The 21,895-nt window shown below is 48.3% G+C and overlaps 1 protein-coding gene across 3 annotated transcripts; it reads left to right on the top strand.

Annotated features, from left to right (window-relative positions):
- The first annotated feature begins 548 nt into the window (after positions 1-548).
- Positions 549-20,796, top strand: DUSP14 (dual specificity phosphatase 14). Of its 3 annotated transcripts, none has more exons than XM_084750555.1 (3): positions 549-714; positions 18,024-18,114; positions 19,506-20,796. In XM_084750555.1, exon 3 carries the CDS (start codon positions 19,604-19,606, stop codon positions 20,198-20,200), a length of 597 nt encoding a protein of 198 aa, XP_084606681.1. In that variant the 5' UTR covers positions 549-714; positions 18,024-18,114; positions 19,506-19,603; the 3' UTR covers positions 20,201-20,796. The 3 variants fall into 3 exon arrangements, with proteins under 3 accessions (XP_084606681.1, XP_084606679.1, XP_084606680.1); XM_084750553.1 differs by lacking the exon at positions 549-714 and adding an exon at positions 764-922; XM_084750554.1 differs by lacking the exon at positions 549-714 and adding an exon at positions 2,272-2,409.
- The last annotated feature ends 1,099 nt before the right edge of the window (positions 20,797-21,895 follow it).

Here is a 21,895-nt window from a genome sequence, read left to right as displayed (position 1 = left end):
AGAGAGACACAGAGAGAGAGAGAGAGAGAGAGAGAGAGAGAGAGAGAGAGAGAGAGAGAGAGAGAGAGAGAGAGAGAACAAGAGAACCCAAATAAATCTCAAGGGATCCACGTGTCAGTCAGTCGGCTTGTGCATAGGAGCATGGGTGGACATTGTCCCTGTTTCACTGTGGTGGCAATGGTTTGGGCGTCTTTATCTCCTCTGGGTTTTTCCCAATTACTTGAAACTGCCCGCACCTGCCCAGCAAAATTCACCCAGCAGTTGATGTTAGAGTTAAATTGAAGGGCGTTGGTGGTAGACACCTTTAATCCCAGCACTCAGAGGCAGAGGCAGGAGGATCCCTATGAGGCCAGCGTGGTCTACATAGTGAGACCTTGTCTCAGCAAACAAACAAACAAGAAAGAGTGAGTTTGCCTTCACCCCAGGTCAGGAGCCTGGGCTGTCTAGCTCAAGGGAGGAGGCGGGGGAGGGAGAGGCGGTGAGATGTGCTGATTAGTCTGTCCTGGACTAGCTTTGCTCTGCCTTTGCCTCTGCCTCCCAAGTGCGGGGATTAAAGGCGTGCGCCACCACGCCCGGCTTCAGGCTCACACCTTTTATCCCCTGTTATCTGGCAGTTGCCTCTCGGTATCTGGACAGAACTCTCGGACAGGAGTTCAGACGACCGGGCGGGAGGACATCTCCGCAGCCGGGAGCAGGGTTCTGCGAGTACGTCTGGTGAGTAGGCACAAGAGCCAGGACGCCCCGCCCGCGCAGCAGCGCGCACGCGCGGCGCCGGGAACCCACGCGCGCCCCGGCCGCGGGCCTGCGCTCGGAAGAGGGCGGCGGCGCGCAGGGAGCGGGAGGCGCGCGAGGCGAGTGAGCAGAAGCCGCGAGCCGCGCAGCAGCAAGGACCCGAGAGCCGCCGCCGCAGCCGGGACGCTCGGTACGGGGTGCAGGGGACGCTGGAGGGACCCGGGCCCGCGCGACCCTTGGCTCTGCAAACTTTGTGCGGGTGCCCCGCGACCTCTGGGCGCGGGGTGGGGAGAGGCTGGGATTCCCGAACCCCGGCTGGTAGGCATCAGCATGCACCCGCGACCGGCTCCGCCAGCCCCTGGAAACACTTGGCTTTCTGCGGCGCCAAGTACTCAACTTGAGCGTCTCTTCGCGGTGGTAGATTGGTGTGCACAGAGCTCGCATATGGCTCTTATTTCTCCTAAGTATCCTTGCTCTGGAGCGAAGTTGAATTGTGTTGGGCTTGGAGTAGTGGGGGAGGAAGCCGAGTGGTGTAGCCGCCTTAGGATTGTATAACTGCCTTGTATTGAAGTGGATGTTGTTAGTGGCACCGGCTAATGTTATGGTAACTGGGCATCTTGGAGGCAAGAGAAGGCGGGGTGCTTCACCAGTAGTCTTGCAGTCTATGGATACAAAAAAACAACACCTTGTACTTTGCACTCAGGAGAGCCCTAAGGCGGTTTGCTTATGTTCGCTGGTTAGCTTTCAGTGGAGTTTCTAAGCTGAGTTTTCCCGTTTTGCAGATGTAAATACAGAGGCAAAGATTCGGATTCTTTCTTTCTTTTCTTTCTTTCTTTTTCTTTTTTCTTTTTTTTTCTTTTCAAGACAGGGTTTCTCTGTGTAGCCTTGGCTGTGTCCTGGACTCACTTTGTAGACCAGGCTGGCCTTGAACTCACAGCGGTCCGCCTGCCTCTGCCTCCAGAGTGCTGGGATTAAAGGCGTGTGCTTGACTTTGATGAAATGTGGACCAAGAGTTTTAACGCAGTTTCCTGCAATTCTTGCTCCGAAGTACCAACTTCAAAGTTTAAAGGGATACCGGCACATCTTGCCCGAGGTCAATGAAAGGTCAGAGAGGCCAGGGTCAGTGGTCTACGGCTGGCTGCAGGCCTCCCTCAGCTACAAAGTTGTGTCCTTTGGACAACATGCAACCCCCCCCCCCCCCCCCCCCCCGCTGCCGCCAATTGTTTGCTCTTTATAAACGGGGGTGGAAAGGGTGTTGTATGTATTCTTTGCAAAGTTGTGTGTGTTTAGGGCTGCAGTTTTGCCATTGTCTTTTTGTGGCACTTAAGTCTCTGTTCCCTTGAGAAACAGAGCAGTGAGGCACCACCTCTTCCTTAGACACCTTAAGAATTCACATGGGGTCAGATGAGGGCCGAGCATTCCCGGGAGGAGGGAGGAAGGAGCCCAGCACAGGCGGCTTGACACATGGGCCCCACTCCTGCCTCCAGCTCTGACTCACCTTCTGACGCTTGGGGGAGGAGAATTAGCTGCTTGGTATTTTTGGCTTTCCCCCATAAAACGGGAGACAGTTGGCTTCGTTCAAGTCTTCTCAGCATCCTTCTCAGTGCGCCTGAGCTGAGTCCTCCCTCCTCCTCCTCCTCCTCCTCCACGGAAACCTTTGATACTGGCTGACTGCAGGTATGCTTTCTGTGAGATCTCTTATTAGCGTCATACAGATTCACTTCTATCCTAAGAAATGGCTGGAGGTTCTAAGTCTGGGAAATCCTTCAAAGACTTTGGGATTAAAATTAGCGTTAAGAGAGAGCCTTTATTTAGGTGTATGCCTTTGCGTAAGGAATTTTGTTTTAAAACAAGGTGGATTAAAAATATTTTCCCAGCATCACAAGAAAGGCTTTACTCAATTCTGTATGAAAAAAAAAAATTGAACTTTACAGATGAGGTCGTTGTGTTCCTTTAATCTTCCTCAAAGCAATGGCTGTGTGTCCTTCTGCTGGTTTGTGTCTTGTAGCTCCTTTCGGGCAGTCTCACCGATGTATTTGCATAAGTGATTTGTTGACAGAATTATTTTAAAGTAGACCGGTCCCGTTCATGGAAATCTGGTTTCTGTCTAGAACAGACAGCAAGCATGCTTTTTAAGCACAACCGATTGTAAATTTATGTTAACTCTGACATAAATTAGTCAGTTAGTATTTCTTCCAGCAACAGGCAAATGATCTCGCAAACAACTTGAAAGCAATTGAATCATTACGGATGCTTGGCTTTACTCTCAGGTGCAAAATGGAAACTTTCCTATTAAAACGAAAACATGCGCGACCAACAGCAGTGAATTGTCTTTCGCTCAGAGAAAAACCCAAGAGGGGAGTGGAAGGCAGGGAGAGTTGCTAAAGCAACTGGGTATAAACTTACAGGGCTGGCATTTAAGGTGGTGGCTTCATTATTTATGGTGGCTTCCCTGGGGCAAAGCAATAGGAAAGAAAGCGGTGGAGGGAAGGGAGCGTCACGGCTCCGATTGGTAGCATCCGGAAAAGGTGGATCTGTCAAAATTCCTGTCAGCAGGGTACGGGTTTACAGAGCAAACATTTATTAGGTAGTTTTGCTGTTCTAAAGGCAGAGCTGAGGTGGAAGGCGAGTGAGGGCCATGACCTTAGACGCTGAGTAATAGTTACATTCAAAGAGGTGTTCTCTGCCTGGGCTAGCCAAGTGGAGAATGTTTGGTGGTCAGTGATGTGTTTATTTAACCTTTTAAATGTGGCTTATAAAGACAAAGGAATAAACTGAAAAGGTAACTTGAGTTACTTTAGAGAAAAATCTCCCACTACTTCTCTGCCCCCTCTCCCGCCCACTCTTTCAGGACAGCGATTACTACCCTGACTTTTATGGAAATAATCTTCTTTGGCTTTGACCTCCTTAGTACAAGCCTCTGAACAGCACAGCTGCTCATTCCCCCTTCACCTTTGTGGAGCATTCTTAGGGGGTCTTCTTGTTTGTTTGTTTGTTTGTGACAGGGTCTTGATATGTAGACCAGGCTGGCCTCAAACTCAGAGAGATCCACCTACCTCTGCACCCTCAGTACTGGGACTATAGGCTTGTGCCACAACAGCAGACTTAAACCTTTTTTGTTGTTGTTGTTAGCATCATATATATACATATATATGATGCCACATGTATACATGCATAATATATAAATAACATACAGATACATAAATTGTGTACATTCATGCGTTATAGTGTTTGCTATTTTTAATTTGTATATTTTTGTGTGTATGGATGTTTTTCGGCTGCGTGTTTGTCTATGAACTGCATCTGTGCCTGGTGCCCAGGGAGGCCAGAAGAAGGCGTCAGATCCTTAAGACTGGAGTAACAGACAGTTGTGAGCTGCCACGTGGAGCTGGGTCCTCTGTGATAGCAGCCAGTGCTCTTAGCTGCTGAGCAGTCATCTCTCTAGACGCTGCACTATGGTTTTTTAAAGATTCACCTGTATTGTTGTCTGAGGTTGTAGTTAGTTCATTTTTGGGGTGAACATATCACAAATTATCTGCCAGTGTCACATGTTGATGAACGTTCTGGGTTGTTTGTGGCCTTGGGCAATTACGATTAGTCCCCGGTCAGGTGTGATGCTCTTTCTGAAGTGGTTGTCTCAATTGACATTCCTCAGTGGTGTCCACCTTGAAGTCATAGATCGCTGTGTTTGCTGCTTAACCACAGTCGCTTGGATGTTTAAGTGAATAAGAGACATGGGCCGGGGCTAGTCTGGTTCCGGTTGTGTCATGCACCCAGTGTGTTTGTGTGAATGGTTGTTTTACCTGCATGTATGTTTGTACACCACATGCCTGCAAAGGCCAGAAGGTATTGGGTCTTCTGGAACAGAAGTTACAGATAGTTCGTAAGACACCAGGTAGGTGCTGGGAATTGAACCAGGGTCCTTTGGAAGAGCAGTCAGTGTTCATAACTACTGAGCCATCTCTCCAGCCCCACTAATGTGCTTCTATTTACTCAGGTTAAGTTCTGTGGTTTGAGCCAGGTGGTGGCACACACTTTTAATCCCAGCACTTGCGAGGCAGAGGCCAGCCTGATTTACAGAGTGAGTTCTGGGGTAGCCAGGGCTAGGCACAGAGAAACCCTGTCTCAAACAAAACAAACAAAAAGTTCTATGGCTTGGGTTGATGTACCAAACACCAGAAACAGTTTGCTCACGGTATTTAGTTAAAAAATACTCAACAGAAAAAAATTTTTTTGACAGTTTATAGTTGCAGAAAATTTACCTATAAAAAATGAAATACTAAAAACAGAAGCCTTTAAAGGCCCTGAGTGACTCCTACTGCTGGTGAATGCTCACTCTGTGCCCAGCCCTAAAGGTGGAACTCAGAAAGTGTGTGAAGTGGGCAGAAACTCAGACCTGTCCTTGGTAAAGGACCCTGAGGACGAGGATGGACACACTTGTCATATGACGCACCGAACGCAGCTGCACACAACGCCTGTGCTACAGGAAGAAACGACACACAATTGTCTACATAAGCTTTTCTCTCAACTCTTCCTTCATATGTAACAGGAGAGGCAATTTAAAGGCCATTCTGTACAGAAGGGTCCAGCTTCTCCGGACTCACTGTTGTTAGGCGCTGACTTGCCTGTATTTGGGTTTGCTGTCTGGATTTAAAGTTAGGAATGTGGGGGGCGGGGAGTGAAGGAGAGAAATGAAGTCATCACAAGACATCCACTAAATGCTGGCCTGTATTGAGTGCCTGTTGCATAATCTCTCTGTCCTGAGAGCACAGGTCCCGTGACCTCCCAGGAGACCCTTCTGCACAGCCAGAGGGATGACGAAAGAATGAGCTCAGAGCATGTGGAAGCCATGTTTCCCTTCTATTTCTCCTGTAGGCATCTCAGAAGATGCTACGTTATGCTGGGCGCGGTGGCACACGCCTTTAATCCCAGCACTCAGGGAAGCAGAGGCAGGGGGATATTTGCGAGTTCGAGGCCCATCTGGTCTGCATAGTGAGTTCCAGGACAGCTAAGGCTACACAGAGAGACCCTGTCTTGGGGGGGGAAAAATGCCACAAACTTTTTTGCTTGTAAAAGTATTTTTGTTTGTTTGTTTGTTTGTTTGTTTCAGTTCTGGATTTCAAGAAAAGATCTCCACGAGAACAGCGTTAAAACATATTGTCAGAAGAGACGCCCATTGGTGTGCTCTGATAACCACTTGACCTTGCAGGTGCTGCTACAGCCACTTGCCAATGACTTGTCAGTGAGGCTGGCTCAGCTCATCTGGGTACATCACTGGTGACCCGGGACACAGAGCACTTCCTGTCCAGTTTGTCAGCTCTTTACTCCTCTTGCCATCCCATAGTCTCTGTGGAGGAAAGGGCCCTTTTAAATCCATGCCCAGTCAGGTCCCAGATTGATGGCCAGGCTTTTTTTCTTTTTATTTTCTTGTATTTATTTTGGAGATTATATCATTCCCCCTCCCTTTCCTCCTTCCAAACCCTTCCCCTTTCCTTTCTTTCAAATTCATGATCTCTTTTTTTTTTTTTCATTAATTGTTGCTAGATGCATATATGGATATGTACATACAAATAGATTTCTAAGTATAACCTGCCCAGTCTGTATAAGGTTGCTTGCATGTTTGTTTTCAGGACTGACCATTTGCCACTGGGTAAGCAATTGGTGTGCTCTTCTCTCAGGAAGACTATTTCTCAGGCCTCAGAGAGATAACTTTAACTAGATCAGTGGTTCTCAGCCTGTGGGTTGCGACCCCTTTGGGGTTGCATATCAGAGATTTACATGATGAGTCACAACATTGCAAGATTACAGTTATGAAGTTAGCAAAGGAAGAATTGTATGGTTGGGATCCCCACAACATGAGGAACTGTGTTAAAGAGTCACCCCTTTAGGGCCGGGCGGTGGTGGCGCACGCCTTTAATCCCAGCACTTGGGAGGGAGGGAGAGGCAGGCGGATCTCTGTGAGTTCAAAGCCAGCCTGGTCTACAAAGCAAGTCCAGGATAGTCAAGGCTACACAGAGAAACTCTTGTCTCGAAAACAAACAAACCAACAAACGAGTCATACCCTTCGGAAGGGTGAGCATCACTGAGCTAGCACGTTCATCCCCACGGCAGGGAGAGCACCCCAAGATCCAGCTTTCCTCTCCTGGGAGAGGGAGGGGGAAGGGCAGAAGGAGGTGGGTAATTGTGAGTTTGCCACAAGTGATTAGGATCCGAGGTAAAAATAAGGTGGAGGACAACACTGTCCCCCATACAAATTACAGATAAACTTGGAGTTGAGATCTCCTCCCATGAACTCAGCCAGGTAGGATGTCCAATTCCTATATTGCTGGTACTTGGGTGGTGGGGGCTGGGCAATCAGGAGTGGAGGAGCGTCATCCTCTGATAGACAGCACACTTGAGGCCAGCCTGGCATCAGGAGACCCTGTCTCAGAAAACATGCACTATAAAGTCTAAGCCCTCTTGGGCCCCTTTGCTTCTTCCTTTATGAAACAGTGTCTGTTATGAATCCCATACCTTCTATACAACCTAATTATTTTATTATTGTTTATGATAATGCGCACGTGTGTGTGTGTGTGTGTGTGTGTGTGTGTGTGTGTGTGTGTGTGTGTTTTAAAACAGGCTAACTCCAGTTCCAGGTGACATGATGCCCTCTTCTGGCCTCCTCACATACCATACACACTCATGATGCACAAAGGTGTGTAGGCTTACCCCCCATATATAAAACCATTTCTAAAAATTAAGAAGAAAGAAAGAGGGGCTGAAGAGATGGCTCAGCAGTTAAGAGTACTGTCTTGCTTTTCCAGAGGCCCTGAGTTCAATTCCAGGCAACCACATGGTGCCTTACAACCATTTATCCTGGGACCTGATGCCCTCTTCTGGCATGCAGGTGTACAGGCAAATAGAGCACTCATCTACATAAAACAAACAAATACATCTTAAAAAAAAAAAAAAGAAAGTAATTTGTCAGCACTCTTAATTAATTTGGTACAAATTACCCATATACACAACACACAAACTGGGTTGGGTATATGTTAAATCTTGGAGAAGGGTGAATCTTGCTGCTGGGGTCTTTACAGTTCTGATCTGGTCCAATTGCACATCAGAGGGTCAGCTGACCAAGCGGTGACTGCTAACTCTTGAGGGCCTTCCTGTCTACTCAATTCTAACTTATGAACCCCTTTGTCTTCCTTAAAGTAGCAGCGTGGACTTTTTGAGGCCCAAGATCTTGGGACCATACCTTCATGGGGACAGTCTCAATTTTGTCAGCTTTGAGGACTATGGCGTTCTCTCTCTCTCTCTCTCTCTCTCTCTCTCTCTCTCTCTCTCTCTCTCTCTCAGATTTGTTTTTTGTACAGAATTCTGCCTGCATGTTGCTGGGAATTGGGAATTGAACTCAGGACCTTTGGAAGAGCTGCCAGTGCTCTTAACCTCTGAGCCATCTCTCCAGCTCTGGCTTTTCCTCTTTTTAAAGTACCTCAGCTCTTCAGCTTTATGTGCTGTCATTTAATGATGTTTACTATTTAACCAGGCATCTATGGTTCACATTTTAAAAAACCATTTCTGTAAGGTTTTAAAGTAGTTACATAGGCTGTTCAATAGATTTTTTTTTTTAATTGTCAACAAGCAGATGCATCGTTCTTCACAGAGACTATCAGCGCCAGCGGTGTAGGCCTTTGAGAGATTTAAAGACCATGGAGGAAGTGATCACAGGCTGCCTGACATTTTTTCTCACTGGTCCTTTTGGGAGTCTTTAGAATGGCTGGTCAGCTGTGCTGGGCTTGAGTGATGCACCAACAACGCCCAGCTGGTGGCAGGAGGTCCTGATCCCAGAGGGCTTACTCCTGCTCTCTGTAGAGGCTGGAAAGCCTCTCCACCTCCGTCCTCCTCTGAGCACAGCAGAGTGATAGTGATCTTCCCTCCCAGCATGCTGCAGGCTCCTTCCGGTGGCACAGGTGTGCTTGTTTGCCTCTGCAGGTTCTGTGAGGCAGGTGAGGGAGCAGCACCGCCCACGCTAGAATGCGGCTGTAGATCCCCTGGCATCTTGTGAGCTGCAGGACTGGATCTGTAGTTGTTGGGAGATTGTCTGCATTCCGGAAAGCTCATAGAGGAGGCAATGCTGCTGGCATCGGGACACGCAGGGAGTCGGGAGGGGCGGTAACAAGGGGCCTGCGGTCTTCATCTGGAACCTGGAAAAGAGGCTCTTGAAAGGCAGTAATGGGGCTGCCAAGATGGGTCAGCAGATAAAGGTGTTTGCCGCCAACACTGACGACCTGTGTTTGATCCCAGGGACCCATCATGGGGTGGAAAGAGAACCCCCAACTGCAAGTTGGCCTTTGACCTCCACACATGTGTGTGGTGTGCGTACATCCAGCCACATGTTCAACGCACAAAGTAAAGTGTAGCTTAAAAAAGAGGAACTCGCCTTAAATGGATTGGAGAAAGAAACATGCAGCCTGGCCTGGAGACCCCATCCGCCATCACTGGGATGTGCTCCCCCAGGGCCTGTGAGCTGAATGAAGGCTTGGTTTTCAGTGTGGCCACGTTGGGCGGGTGTGGCCTACCACAAGGTAGTCAGGTCACTGGGGCATCACCTTCAGAGTCAGGATCCATGCAGCTTTACAGTGGGTTCTCATGAGGGTGAGTTGTTCTGGAGAGTCAAGCTGGCCCCCTTCCTGGTCTCTGGCTTTGCTGCATCCTCCCATGTCTGCCACCTTGATGTCAGCCTCCATGTTGTGAGGCAGTACAGACGAAGTTGACCATCCATGGACTTTCAGCCTCCAAGACTGTGAGCTACATAAACACCGTCGAGGAGGAGGGGACTCCTGGATGTCAAGCGTGTCTTCTACCCCTGAGGTAGACAACTGGTCCTTTTCTTTATGTCGCACCCAGCCTCCAGTATCTTCCGATAGCAGGAGCGAAGGCACTACTCTGTCTCTTCCTAAGGAACAACTGAGGTCTCAGCCTTGCTACTGACGGTCACTTTGCTTTGACCCTGGGCTCCCTCTTTGACTTGGTACAGCACCTCTTATTTGCATTCACCATTTGAGTCACTGAATATTTGTCCCTTTCCATGAATCGGTTGTTTTTAGATGTGTGTCATGCATCATTTCTTCATGATGAAATTTTGACAGTCCTTTTTTTTTTTTAAGGGGGAGGGGCGGATAAAGTCTCATGTAGCCCAGGCTGTCCTCAAACTCACTATGTGGTCCAAGGCTTCTTGATCCTCCTACCTCACCTCCCAAATGTTATGATTATACGTATGGCTCTCACTCTCTGGTTTCTAGAGAAAGCAGGTGCTTTTAAGGATCTGCTCACCGATTCCTGGACACCAAGAACCCAGACAGACCGATGTAGGTAGTGGGGGCAACTTGTGTTTGCTTCATAACGGCTAGGTCCCCAGTGGGAAGCCAAAGTCAGGAGGTGACACTGGGCTTAGGGCCATGTCAGGGATCTTACACCACTGCCTACATGTCACGTGATAACCGTTCAACTAGTTTGGCCTCCCTCACAGCACAGCTCCTGACTTCTAAGAGCAAGTCCCAGGACAGCTGGTTAGAACCTCACCCTAGAAGCATCATTTCTGGTTTTATTTATTTTTTCTTCTGGTTGAGGCATTCACAAACCTCTGGGTTTCCAGAGTCACCGGCCCCACTCTGGGAAGAAATGTCAACCATAACCCTGTATGTTAAACAACTCAGTAAACACTGCCATGTGAACAGCGAGGTTAGCCGGTGACAGTCACAGTTAAAGCTTCAGCTCCAGGTCAGGCACATCTGTAATTCCGGCACTTGGGACGGGGAAGCAAGAAGATCAGAGGTTCAAGGCCAGCCTAGGCTACAAGAAATCTTGTTTCAAAGTTTAAAAGATAAAGAAGATTATAACTTGATCTGGTGGTTTAGGCCTATGATGCTGGCAACTGGCCAGAATTCCAATTTCAAGAATTATTTTTGGTTTTGTTTTGTTTTTTGAGACAGGGTTTCTCTTTGTAGCCTTGGCTGTCCTGGACTCATTTTGTAGACCAGGCTGGCCTTGAACTCACATCGATCCACCTGCCTCTGCCTCTGCCTCCCAAGTGCTGGGATTAAAGGTGTGTGCCACCAAGCCTGGCTCTGTTTTGGTTCTTTTTTTTTTTTTAATTTATGTGCATTGGCGTGAGGGTGTCAGATCTTGGAGTTATAGACAGTTGTGAGCTGCCATGTAGGTGCTGGGAATTGAACCCAGGACCTTTGGAAGAGCAGACAGTGCTCTTAACCACTGAGCCAACTCTCCAGCCCTCGGTTTTGGTTCTTTATCTCTCTGCTCCCACCAAAGGGAGTGCCCATGTCTTTCTTCCCTCGGGCTGTAATGTACTCTCCAGCTGCATTTAGCTAGTGTGTCATGCAGTGGCTTTAGCAAATGTGTCCACAGGAAGTTAAGGTCATGGTTAGCCGGCTGCACTATACAGGCAGTTGCTTGGTACCTGTGTCACAGGGATGGGGGGGGGTAGCCAGGTGAATCATCTAAGGGGTTCTGTTAGTTTTGAGTTTGGTTTTCTGAGATGATCTCCCTCGCTGTAGTCCAGTTTCTTGATGCTCACTCAAGCCTAGGCTGGCCTCAAACCCACGGCACTCCTCTTGCCTCAGCCTCCCACATTCTGGGACTACAGTGTCTTTAGTTTCCTACGTATCGTGTGTATTTGTCCTCATGCAAGAACCCTGTTGTAGGGCTTCACTAATATGGCGGCAAAAAGCAAAATAACCTCACCTCCTACTGTAGCCTGTCAGTGTCCCACCTAATCTGCCCACTTTTTACAGCTTAAAGCAATTCATGAATAGTTTGTTTCATTTTACATCAACGTGAATATCACATGATACTTATTAGATTTTCATCCTTTTTTTTTTTTTTCTGAGACAGGGTTTCTCTGTGTAACAGCTCTGGCTGTCCTGGAACTCACTCTGTAGACCAGGCTGGCCTTGAACTCATGGAGATCCTCCTGCCTCTGCCTCCCAAGTGCTAGGATTAAAGGTGTGCGCCACTACCACCTGGCTTTAGACTTATATTCTTAATCTCCTGTCAAGTGCTTCCTTAATGAAAGATGATTGTGTTACGAGTTTTAGTTTGAGCGAAAGGTTTAGGCTGACTGTGGCGGCACACACCTGTAATCGATGAACTGGGGAGGTAGATGCAAGATGATCAAGATTTCCAGGTCAGCCACAGCTACATACAAGGTGAGTTAAGGGCTAACCTGGACTACCTGAGATCCTGACTCTCAACGCTTCCTTCAGTGGTGCACATTTGTGATTTAATAGTGAAAATAAGTGAGAAAATGATATTTATCACAGTGTAGACCACAGTGTTTGTTTTAAAAGGAGTGACCTTAAGGTTTCATTGTTGTTGTTGTTGTTTGTTGTTTTAAAGAACTAGGGAGATTGATAAGATGTGATTGCATAGCTTTTTGAGTATAAAAAGTAAGTTTAGGGGCTGGGGAGATGGCTCAGGGTTAAGCATGCAGTTCCCAGCCCCAACATGAAGGGGATCACAGCCACCGGTATCTCTATAGCTCCAGAGGAATCTGATGCCCTCTTCTGGCCTCTGTGGGTACTTGCACATACATACCTGCACAGACAAATCTCATATGTGTGTACACACACACACACACACACATACACACACACACACATATCACCTTCTGATATATACTTCGACCCTCTGAAGTTCCTAAAGCTAGGAATATTTCATTGTTTATTTACATTTTAAATTATACATTTCTGTTCCCTTTCCTTCCTCCAGCCCCTCCTGTGTTTCATCCCCACTCTCAAATTGATAGCCTTATTATTATTATTATTATTATTATTATTATTATTATTATTATTATTTATGCACACACACAGCCTGCTGAGTTCAGTTTTGTTTTGTGTGTATATGGTTTCAGGGCTGATCACCTTATACCAGACTATCAGTAGGGGCTCATCCTGGAAGAGATTATTAATTTCTTCTCTCAGTGGTCATTGGCTGCCTTTAGGTCTTTGTCTAGAGGCAGGACCCTGTGGAAAACTACACACACACACACACCCCTGACCTCCTTAGCATGCCTATTGACATTGTCATTGTTAAAGCCTTGCTTATGTGGCCATTTCTAAGCAAGGCAGTCACACGGCAGACTTCCTGGTCCTGTGGCTCCCTAGTCAGCTTTGCCGCCCTGTCTCCTGTGAAGTTCCCTGAGCCACAGATGCAGGAGCTGTGATGTCATAGCTGGGTAGGATTATTAACTGCTTCCCTCCCTTGTCAGCTTGGGTAGTACTTTCTGTCACTAAGGAAGCTAGAATGCAGAAAGGAGTCCTCTAGGTTAGATCCAGCTTGATAGTCTGGGCCCTGTGTTTTGAGTGCTGTCTTCAACCTCAGTTAACTGCAGCCTCTGAGAGGCATCCAAAGGCAACAGCAAGAGTCTTATTATTGTTTATGGAGTCATTCAGACCCTGACAAACAACTTCAAATACATCTTGTGACTGGTACTGCTTTTGTAGTCTGTGGTTCTTGTGGACAGCATTGTCAGCATATATATAGATGTGTGTGTGTGTGTGTGTGTGTGTGTGTGTGTGTAGTGTGTAGTGTGTATGTGTATTTTGTGTCATTATGTCCTCCCCACTCCCCAGATAGAGCCCCCTTTTCATAAGCACCCATATCCTGCTGTTCTCTTCTCAGTGTCCCCTACCCACCCCCATGTCCCAGCTAGGGATATTTTAGACCATTTTGCAGCTCTTTCTAGCCCTCCTGCACCACCCTGGCCACTTTCTGCACTTTTAACATGAGAAAAGACAAACAGCAGATAGGACTTTGTCTTTAACTGCCGAGTCTAGTGGCTGCGGCATTAGGAAGGAGAAGCTGCTTTGGTGACACTCGAGCGGATGCTCTGAACTGACCGGGACTCCCAGACATTCTCAGCCACACTGGCACTGATTCCGGTGTGGATTCCCAGTGTGCAGCCACAGGACAAATCCTCTGTGCCCAGAGCAAGGGCAGCTGTTACTAGCCAACACTCTACTAAGATACAGGGCCCCTGGGAGACACTGACCCTAAACTTTGTTACCTCTAGTGCTTGATGCTTATCATTCAGCGGCCAGGGCCTCTTTAGGTCGCCCTGTCCCTCAGCTTGCTGCCATCCTTCTGTGGCCCCTCCTGAGGGCTGCATTATAGGTGTGCGCCATGCCTGGCATCCCTGACATCCTTACACCTGATTTTTTTGTTTTGAGAACAGTGTCTTATGTAGACCAGGCTGGCCTTGAACATAGTAGAGATCTGTCTCTGCCTCCAAGTGCTAGAATTAAAGGTGTAAGCCAAACATATCTGTTTTGTTTGTTTTTTTAAAGATTTTTTATTAAGTAAACAGTCCTTTGCCTGCATGGACATCTGCAGGCCAGAAGAGGGCATCAGATTACATTATAGATGGTTGTGAGCCACCATGTGGTTGCTGGGATTTGAACTCAGGGCCTCTGGAAGAGCAGACAGTGTTCTTAACCTCTGAGCCATCTCTCCAGCCCCTACACCTGGTTTTTCAAAGCTCCCAGAGCACTCTTCCAAACCTTCTGTGTTTGGTTTAGAACAGCTCTACTTTCATGTCCTCGCTGTCTTGGTGTTATTCTCTTGGTCAGGAACCACTTTTCTTACCCCCAAGAAGAAAATGCAGCCGCACAGGAGCTTGGGAAGGCTGAGGTGAACACCATGGCCGGTGTGCAACAGTGGAGGGTCCTGCTTACTGAGTCATTGATCCCCACACAGGTCAAACTCGACTTTAGCAGAGTCCTCCCTGCCTGCCAGCACACATCTGCTAAGCTGACTTTATATGCCTGTGATGCGCTACCTGTGGGCCTCTGTATTCCTTACAGTAAGGGCCTGCCATTCTTAGAACTGGGTCGAACCAGGCTGCTTATGCCCAACACAGGGACAGTTCCTTGCTGGTGTCCCTCTGACGTGAGGAAGGTTCTGTGCCGTGGAGGGTGTGCAGGCTGTGGTAGTCCTCCGTTCTGGACACTAGGTGACAAGCAGGAGGATCTCAGTCCATGTGGGCTCAAGCTTGTCTGTCAGTGTTTACAGAGGTCTTTCCTGGCTGCTGCCACCAGCACACAGTGATGAGATCACAGTGCCCGCACAGTCCCATAAAGAAGTACAGAGCTAGAAGTGGCAGGGATTTTTTGTTTTGTTTTTTTTGTTTTGAGCTTTCCTGTCTGTTTGCCTTCTCCAAGTTGCAATCACCTCACCTTGCTCAGACTTGTGTTTTCCGGTCTGTAAGGGACAAAGGGACTTGTCAGAGAGGCTTGTGTAGTACCTCCCTTCCGAGCACTGGCCGGCAGAAGGTCTTTTTCTAAACCTTGTAGCCAGTTTTGGCATTTGGAGCAGGTTTGCTGGCATGGGGACCGAGTGGCGGCAGCAGGAACAGAGCATCGTGTCTGCCTTGCTTGGATTCTGCCTGGAGGACGCACAATCTGTCCTCTCTGTCCACGCTGAGCGCATGAGCAGTCTTTGCACAGCCTGGGCACCCAGCTCTGGAGGACCAGTGGCCTCCTGGATGGCAGAATAGTTTGGGAGAGCACAGGCTGAGTCTCTTTTCACTAGGCAACAAGAAAGCCGTATGGACGTTGAATAGAGAATCCTCAGTACTTTGAATTTTGCGTTTATTCCCTCCGTGTTCTTTAGGAGCATTTTGCCCGGGAAGACCCCACAAGCTGCTGGTTGGTGTTGGCTCACCTTTTATGTCTGACACACAGCTCTTTGCATCATCACCTTCTCTGCCTTCCCAGAATGCATTTGCACCTGAGGTCCTCTGTGGACCCCTGTGGCATGGGCCAGGTCTTAGGTGTGGCGCTCCAAGGTGTGGCAGCACTTGAGCACCTCAGCCTTGAGGAGGGAGGTCCTGGGTGGTAACACGTGGCATCCGTTTAGCAGTTCTCAGACTGCCCCTGACCGGCATCAGCAGGACTTAGGATGCTCAGGTTCTTCAGTCCTGCTCCAGGAACCACAGATGCTGGGGCTCAGTGGCCCAAGTCCTGACTAACTTCCCAGGGGATTCTGGTAAGAAAATCACTGCATTGTGACAGAACTGAACCTGGCTTTGGGAGTAGTGTAAGATCTTCTGTAACCCAGGGTGGCCCCAAACTTGCTATGTAGCAAGGGTGGTCTTACACTCCTCATCTTCCTGTCTCTACCTCCCAAGTACTACGGTTACAGGCATGAGCTACTTATGTGTATAACTGTTTACCTGCCTGGGTGAACATATGCATATTGCTCTGTCTGTCTGTCTGCTGCCCACAATGGCTAGACGAGGGCATCATATTCCCTTAGAACTGGAGTTATAGAGGTTTGTGAGCTGTCTTGTGGGTGTTGGAACTGTACCCCAATCCCCTGCAAGAACAGGGATGGAGCTCTTAACTGCTGAACTGTCTGTCTAGTCTCCTGTGGTAGCAGTGTTTTTACATTTCTTTGTTGGGTGGGGCACACCACAGCTCAAGTGTGGAGGTCGGAGGACAACTTGGAGTCTGTTCTATGCTCCCCATTGTGGGTTCTGGGTGTAAGACTTAGGCCCGCGGGGCCAGTGGGAAGCCCTTTTGCCTGCTAAGCCATCTCCTGCCAGTCCCAGGACTGTTTTTTGGTTTTGTTTTGTTTACTTTTGCTGGGTTGGATCACGGAAGTCACCTATGCCGGGCAATTACTCTACCATAGAACTGAACCCTAGCCTCTAATTCTATTCTTTTCTTTGTTGCTTTGCTGCAGAGGCGTCACTGCGCAGCTCAGGCTGTCCTTGGTCCGTCTGCCCCAGCCTCCCTCCCAGTGCTGGGGTTATGGGTTTGCTTCACTATGACCAGCTTTCCAAACTATCTGAAGGTCTTAACCAAGGGAGGGAAGGCATTTGTTCACACAAGGGTCTGCCCTGGAACATTGGAGGTGTCTTAACTCTCAAGAGCCCTAAGCTAGAACAATGCAGTGTCCGTCAGTAGGTGAGCAGATAGACATCACATGGAGTGTTTGCACTGCGGACAACTATTCAGCAGTAAAAATGGAGTTATGCCCAGCATCACTGATGAATCTTACGCTACACTCAAAGAAGCCATACATCCCGCAAATGTGCAGGACTCTTATAGACAACTTCAAAGCTAAGTGTGGTGACACATGCATGTAATCATCGCACACACACCTACACACACCACCACCACCACCATCACCAATAATAGCAGCACCCCCCCCCCCACCAAAACTCAAAAAGTAAAATGAGGGGCGGAGAGCACAGAGGAATATGTTATAAAGGAGCATAAGGGCATTGGGTAGGGTGTGTGGGTATCATTTTGAGGTTCTGTGTCTGGAGTGTATGTCAAAATTATCAAGGGGCACACTCGGTGGTTATGGCTGTTTACACATCATTTATATACCAGCAGAGCTGTAACAAACACACAGGCGTGATGCTTCTCTGTGTGAGGCGGTGGATCTGGGATCTGCGTGGGAGAAGCCCTCTCAGGAGATGGTTATGGCACCTGTCAGGCTACGTAATGGCCAAAATGAGGAAGTTAATGACCTTGAGCTTGTTCTCCTGAATAGCAGGGTCAGCTGGCGGTGTTGCTGGCGCTGTCCTGGTCCCATCACTGAAGATAACGCTCTTAACCCCATAGCACCTTGCACTCTTCTACCCTGTGTCGCAGCCCATTTTACCATCCCTGTCTTCTGCTTTTCTGTTCTTCCTGTGGTGACTAGAGGCCTCATGCTCTGGGGTGACAGCAGGTGCCCAAGGAGACGCTGTGGCTCGGTCTTACATCTCACAGGCCGAGAGAGCACTCTGCAACGCACGGATTGATAAGACATGGCAAACTATTGCAGCAGTGCAATACTTAGTGGCATTATGTGGTGTGGTCCTCAAACTGCCTTTGTCTTCCTTATTGCCAAAACTGTACCTAGTCCTAGTGTTTGCAGACTATGGGCTTATGTCCCTGGACACGCTTGGGGTTTCCTACAGGCATATTCTTTTTTTTTTTTTTTTTCAAGACGGTTTCTCTGTGTAGCCTTGGCTGTCCTGGACTAAGTTTGTAGGCCAGGTGGGCCTCAAACTCACAGCGATCCGCCTGCCTCTGCCTCCCGAGTGCTGGGATTAAAGGCATGCGCTGCCACCACCACCCGGCTCCTACAGGCATATTCTTTAAGCCACACCAGAAATGTTCAGCAGAACCCTGCTTCCAAGATTCATCCCAAATTTGATTTAGCAGCAAGAACCTCAGAGGAACTGCATGGGGCTTCCTGACTGGCTATGTCCTTGTCTCTTTGTCCCCCTGCAGATCTCATTTGTATTCACGGTAACCAGCACTGCTCACCTAAGACCCTTCTACATCTAGACCAAGAGCTCCAGCTCACTGGACTCCTTTGAACGTGAGTAGCCATGGTACTGCCAGCTGCACAAGCTGGGATGCTCTCGTCTGCCTGGGCACGCTGTGGCATCAGATGGGCGTTACACAATTGTCAGGGTGTACAAGCTATGAAACAAGTTGGGTTGGCAGTGAGAGAGTAGTATGTCTGAAATCACAGGAAATCAATACTTATAATCATTATCTTTTCCTTCTTGAGATGTGGTCTCACCCAGTAAGCAGCACAGGCTAGCCTGGGACTCACAACCCTCTGCCTGGGATATGCCACCATGACCTGCTCTTCTGTAGTTGCAAATGTACACCAATATTTTATAGTCAACACCTCACTAAATGAGGAAACGTGGACTTCAGATACTGAACTAAATTAATGTTAATTCCAGCACATCCCTGAACGCAGTAGGATTCACTTGAGAGCGCAGAATTGGCAGAGGAGGGTAAGGTTATCATTTACCGTACCTGGGGTCAGATCAGATAGATTCCTATTTAGCTGAATAATGATAATCAAATTTGAAGATCACGCATACCCTTCAAAGCTGAGGTAGCATGTTTTAGACAGGTGTGCACTCACACAGGCACTCAGGCACTCTCCAGCGTACGCGTGCGTGCATGCACACAGACACACACACACAGATACACCAATGACTGTGCCTTCAAATTGCCTGGGATTATCTACATGGAAAGGCCACAGCACTTTACTCACATTTTTTTTTTTTTTTTTTTTGGTTTTTTGAGACAGGGTTTCTCTGTGTAGCCTTGGCTGTCCTGGACTCACTTTGTAGACCAGGCTGGCCTCGAACTCACAGCGATCCTTCTTCCTCCGGAGTGCTGGGATTAAAGGCATGCGCCACCACTACCTGGCTTTAGTGTTGTTATTAACTACCGGGCCTGATGTGACATCACTCCCATACCGTCACAAGGTTGCGATGAAGTTTAGGAAAACATGGGAGCACGAAGTACATGATACTCTGAGGACTCCAGCACTTTGGATTTCAGGGCAGGGCCTGTAGCTTAGTGCACTTCCTAGCCAGCTTGAGTCTGGGTTTGATCCCAGCGCTGAAGAATCAAGGAATGCCCCTCCCTTCAGCAGGACTCTGCCAGATGGCTCTTCAGGAACCAGTCAGGCATGTTTTCTGTCTTTAACTTGTTCTAAAAATAGGATGACTATTCTCACTGAAGGGCTTTAAAAAAAAAGCCTAGTTTTGTATTGATTTACATATTGGCATTGCAGGCTACATTTCCTAATAGTCGATAGGAACTGATTTATATATACTTCTGCAAAGCAAGCACTCGGCCTTACTTCCTGATTCTTCCCCTCCTCCCCTTCCCCCGAGCACTGGAGGCCGCTGTGCTAGAGGAGCAACATGTAAAGTTCTGACAGACACCTGTGTCTTGCAGGAAGGCGGCTGCAGTTGTGACTTCCCTTGTGGAGGACGGACTCCACTGCTCTCTGGCCACACCCCCCTGATGATGCAAGTGTGACTGCTGGCATCTTCATGAGCTCCAGAGGTCACAGCACGCTCCCGCGGACTCTCATGGCTCCTCGGATGATTTCCGAGGGAGACATAGGAGGCATTGCTCAGATCACCTCCTCTCTCTTCTTGGGCAGAGGCAGTGTGGCCTCCAACCGGCACCTCCTCCAGGCGCGCGGCATCACCTGCGTCATCAATGCCACCATCGAGATCCCAAACTTCAACTGGCCCCAGTTTGAGTATGTTAAGGTGCCCCTGGCTGACATTCCTCACGCCCCCATTAGACTGTACTTTGACACTGTGGCTGACAAGATCCACAGCGTGAGCAAGAAGCACGGGGCTACCTTGGTGCACTGTGCTGCAGGAGTGAGCCGCTCGGCCACCCTCTGTATCGCGTACCTGATGAAGTTCCACAACGTGTGCCTGTTGGAGGCATACAACTGGGTCAAAGCCCGGAGGCCCGTCATCAGGCCTAACGTGGGCTTCTGGAGGCAGCTGATAGACTACGAGAGCCAGCTCTTCGGGAAGTCCACGGTTAAGATGATACAGACGCCCTATGGCGTCATTCCAGACGTTTATGAGAAGGAGGCCCGACACCTGATGCCTTACTGGGGGATTTAGTGCTGGCACAGCTAGCATCCACGGCCCCTCTGCAGTACCAGCATCTGCCACACACCGTCTGCCCCGCTCTTCCTCTCTCTGGCTCACACGCAAGTGTTTCTACACACTGGGTGTTCGGATTTAAGAGAGGCAGAGGGGAAACACATACGTTTTATAAGACTAGCATTTTGAAATAGTGACCATGAAAATCTCTAACTGGCCTTTAATCCTTTGTAACAACCGGAACAGTGTAGGCTACTGTTCCTGCTTTCTTTCTGGCTCCTGCCTTTCGGGGCCTTGGGCAGGTGCAGGAAGAGCTCTTTGCAGATACCACTTTGGGCCCTGATTAACCCTCTTAAGAGACCAGCTTTGCTTATGGCTGTCGGCTGGACAGAAGTGTAGGGGAGATCAGGGCCAGCCCAGTCACTACAGGGTTGGGTTAGCCTGGTTCTTTCTTTTCCTTTGTTATTTAGCAATTCTATAAGTTAAGTTAACCATTGTTATTTAGTTGGTAAGTGATTATGATAAAAAAAATCTGTTGCAAAGACCCTCTTGAAATCAGTGTGTCCTGGGATTATATTAGCATTATTTTTAATAAACTTATCTGCTTAACATAAGCCCTTTACGAATCATTTTAGGAGTGTGTGTGCATGTGTGTCAGTGGAGGAAAAAGGGTCTCTAGGCATCCAACTGTGGCTCTTAGGACTGTCACAGCCACTACTTATGATGGAAACCCCAGCAGAAACAGGCCGGCATTTCACGTCCTTGCAGGTTTCCTCATCTGCACTTGGGAACAGTGCGAAGTAAATGTGTCCCACCTGCAGCTCCTGAGCAGCACGATTCCAGGACAGCTGTGAACGCAGCCCCACCCTGCAGCAGACGAGCCTCATGTCACAAGCTCAAAAGGTTGGGCACCACTGGTAGCATGCACACATACTGCTGAAAGGTCCTGCGTTCCATTTGGTCTTGGTCAGAGTGTCAAGTCTACCATCAAAGAGACAGAAGACACACCTCTGCTCACTTAGTTACACAGAAGCCTCTGTCTACTGCAAACCTCAGCCTAAGCGAAGAGCAATGGCTTCCAATAAACTTGCCAGCACAGCCCGACAGGGAAGTGGTAGACGTTTAATAAGCCCTTTAATGTCTGCTGTCCTGGGCAACTGCTGGGAGGCCAGGCAGCCCAGAGGGCCCTTTCATTTTATTTGCCAGGCCATGTGTTCATGGAACGGTTTTCTGGCTTTTTGATCTGTTTTTAACAAGACACAAAACACGCCAGCAAACTACATAAGTAAACTCTGTCTTGCAGATTTTACCTGGTTTATGGCAATGGTACCCCAGCAATTTACCATTTCTTGTTTTGTTTTATACTATTTACGAACCCTTACATACATCCATCATTATCCAAATAGGAATTTTAAAAACAGTTTCTCTGGGAAATAAGAGGGATATACATGCAACATTAATACCCAAACAAAGAAACTGACATTAAGAAAAACTTTCTTGTGAAAATTCTGGCTAGGGGTGGGGCGTTGACTTGGTTGGAGAAGTGCTTACTGTGCAAACCTAAAGACCTGGTGCCATTCCAGAACCGCCTAAGAAATGCCAGGTAAGCACTCCGGCCAGGAAAGCAGGAAGGCTGCCTGCAGACCTCCACCTCTCCCTCTGCTCTTCCAAACCCAATTGCAGCGCACTTTTCTTTTAAACTCTATTTGGGGT

Source organism: Acomys minous (genome assembly GCF_964271855.1).
Source record: "Acomys minous genome assembly, chromosome: 12".
NCBI lineage: Eukaryota > Metazoa > Chordata > Mammalia > Rodentia > Muridae > Acomys > Acomys minous.
Note: the sequence above shows the minus strand (reverse complement) of the source record. Positions and strands in the feature narration are given on the sequence as shown.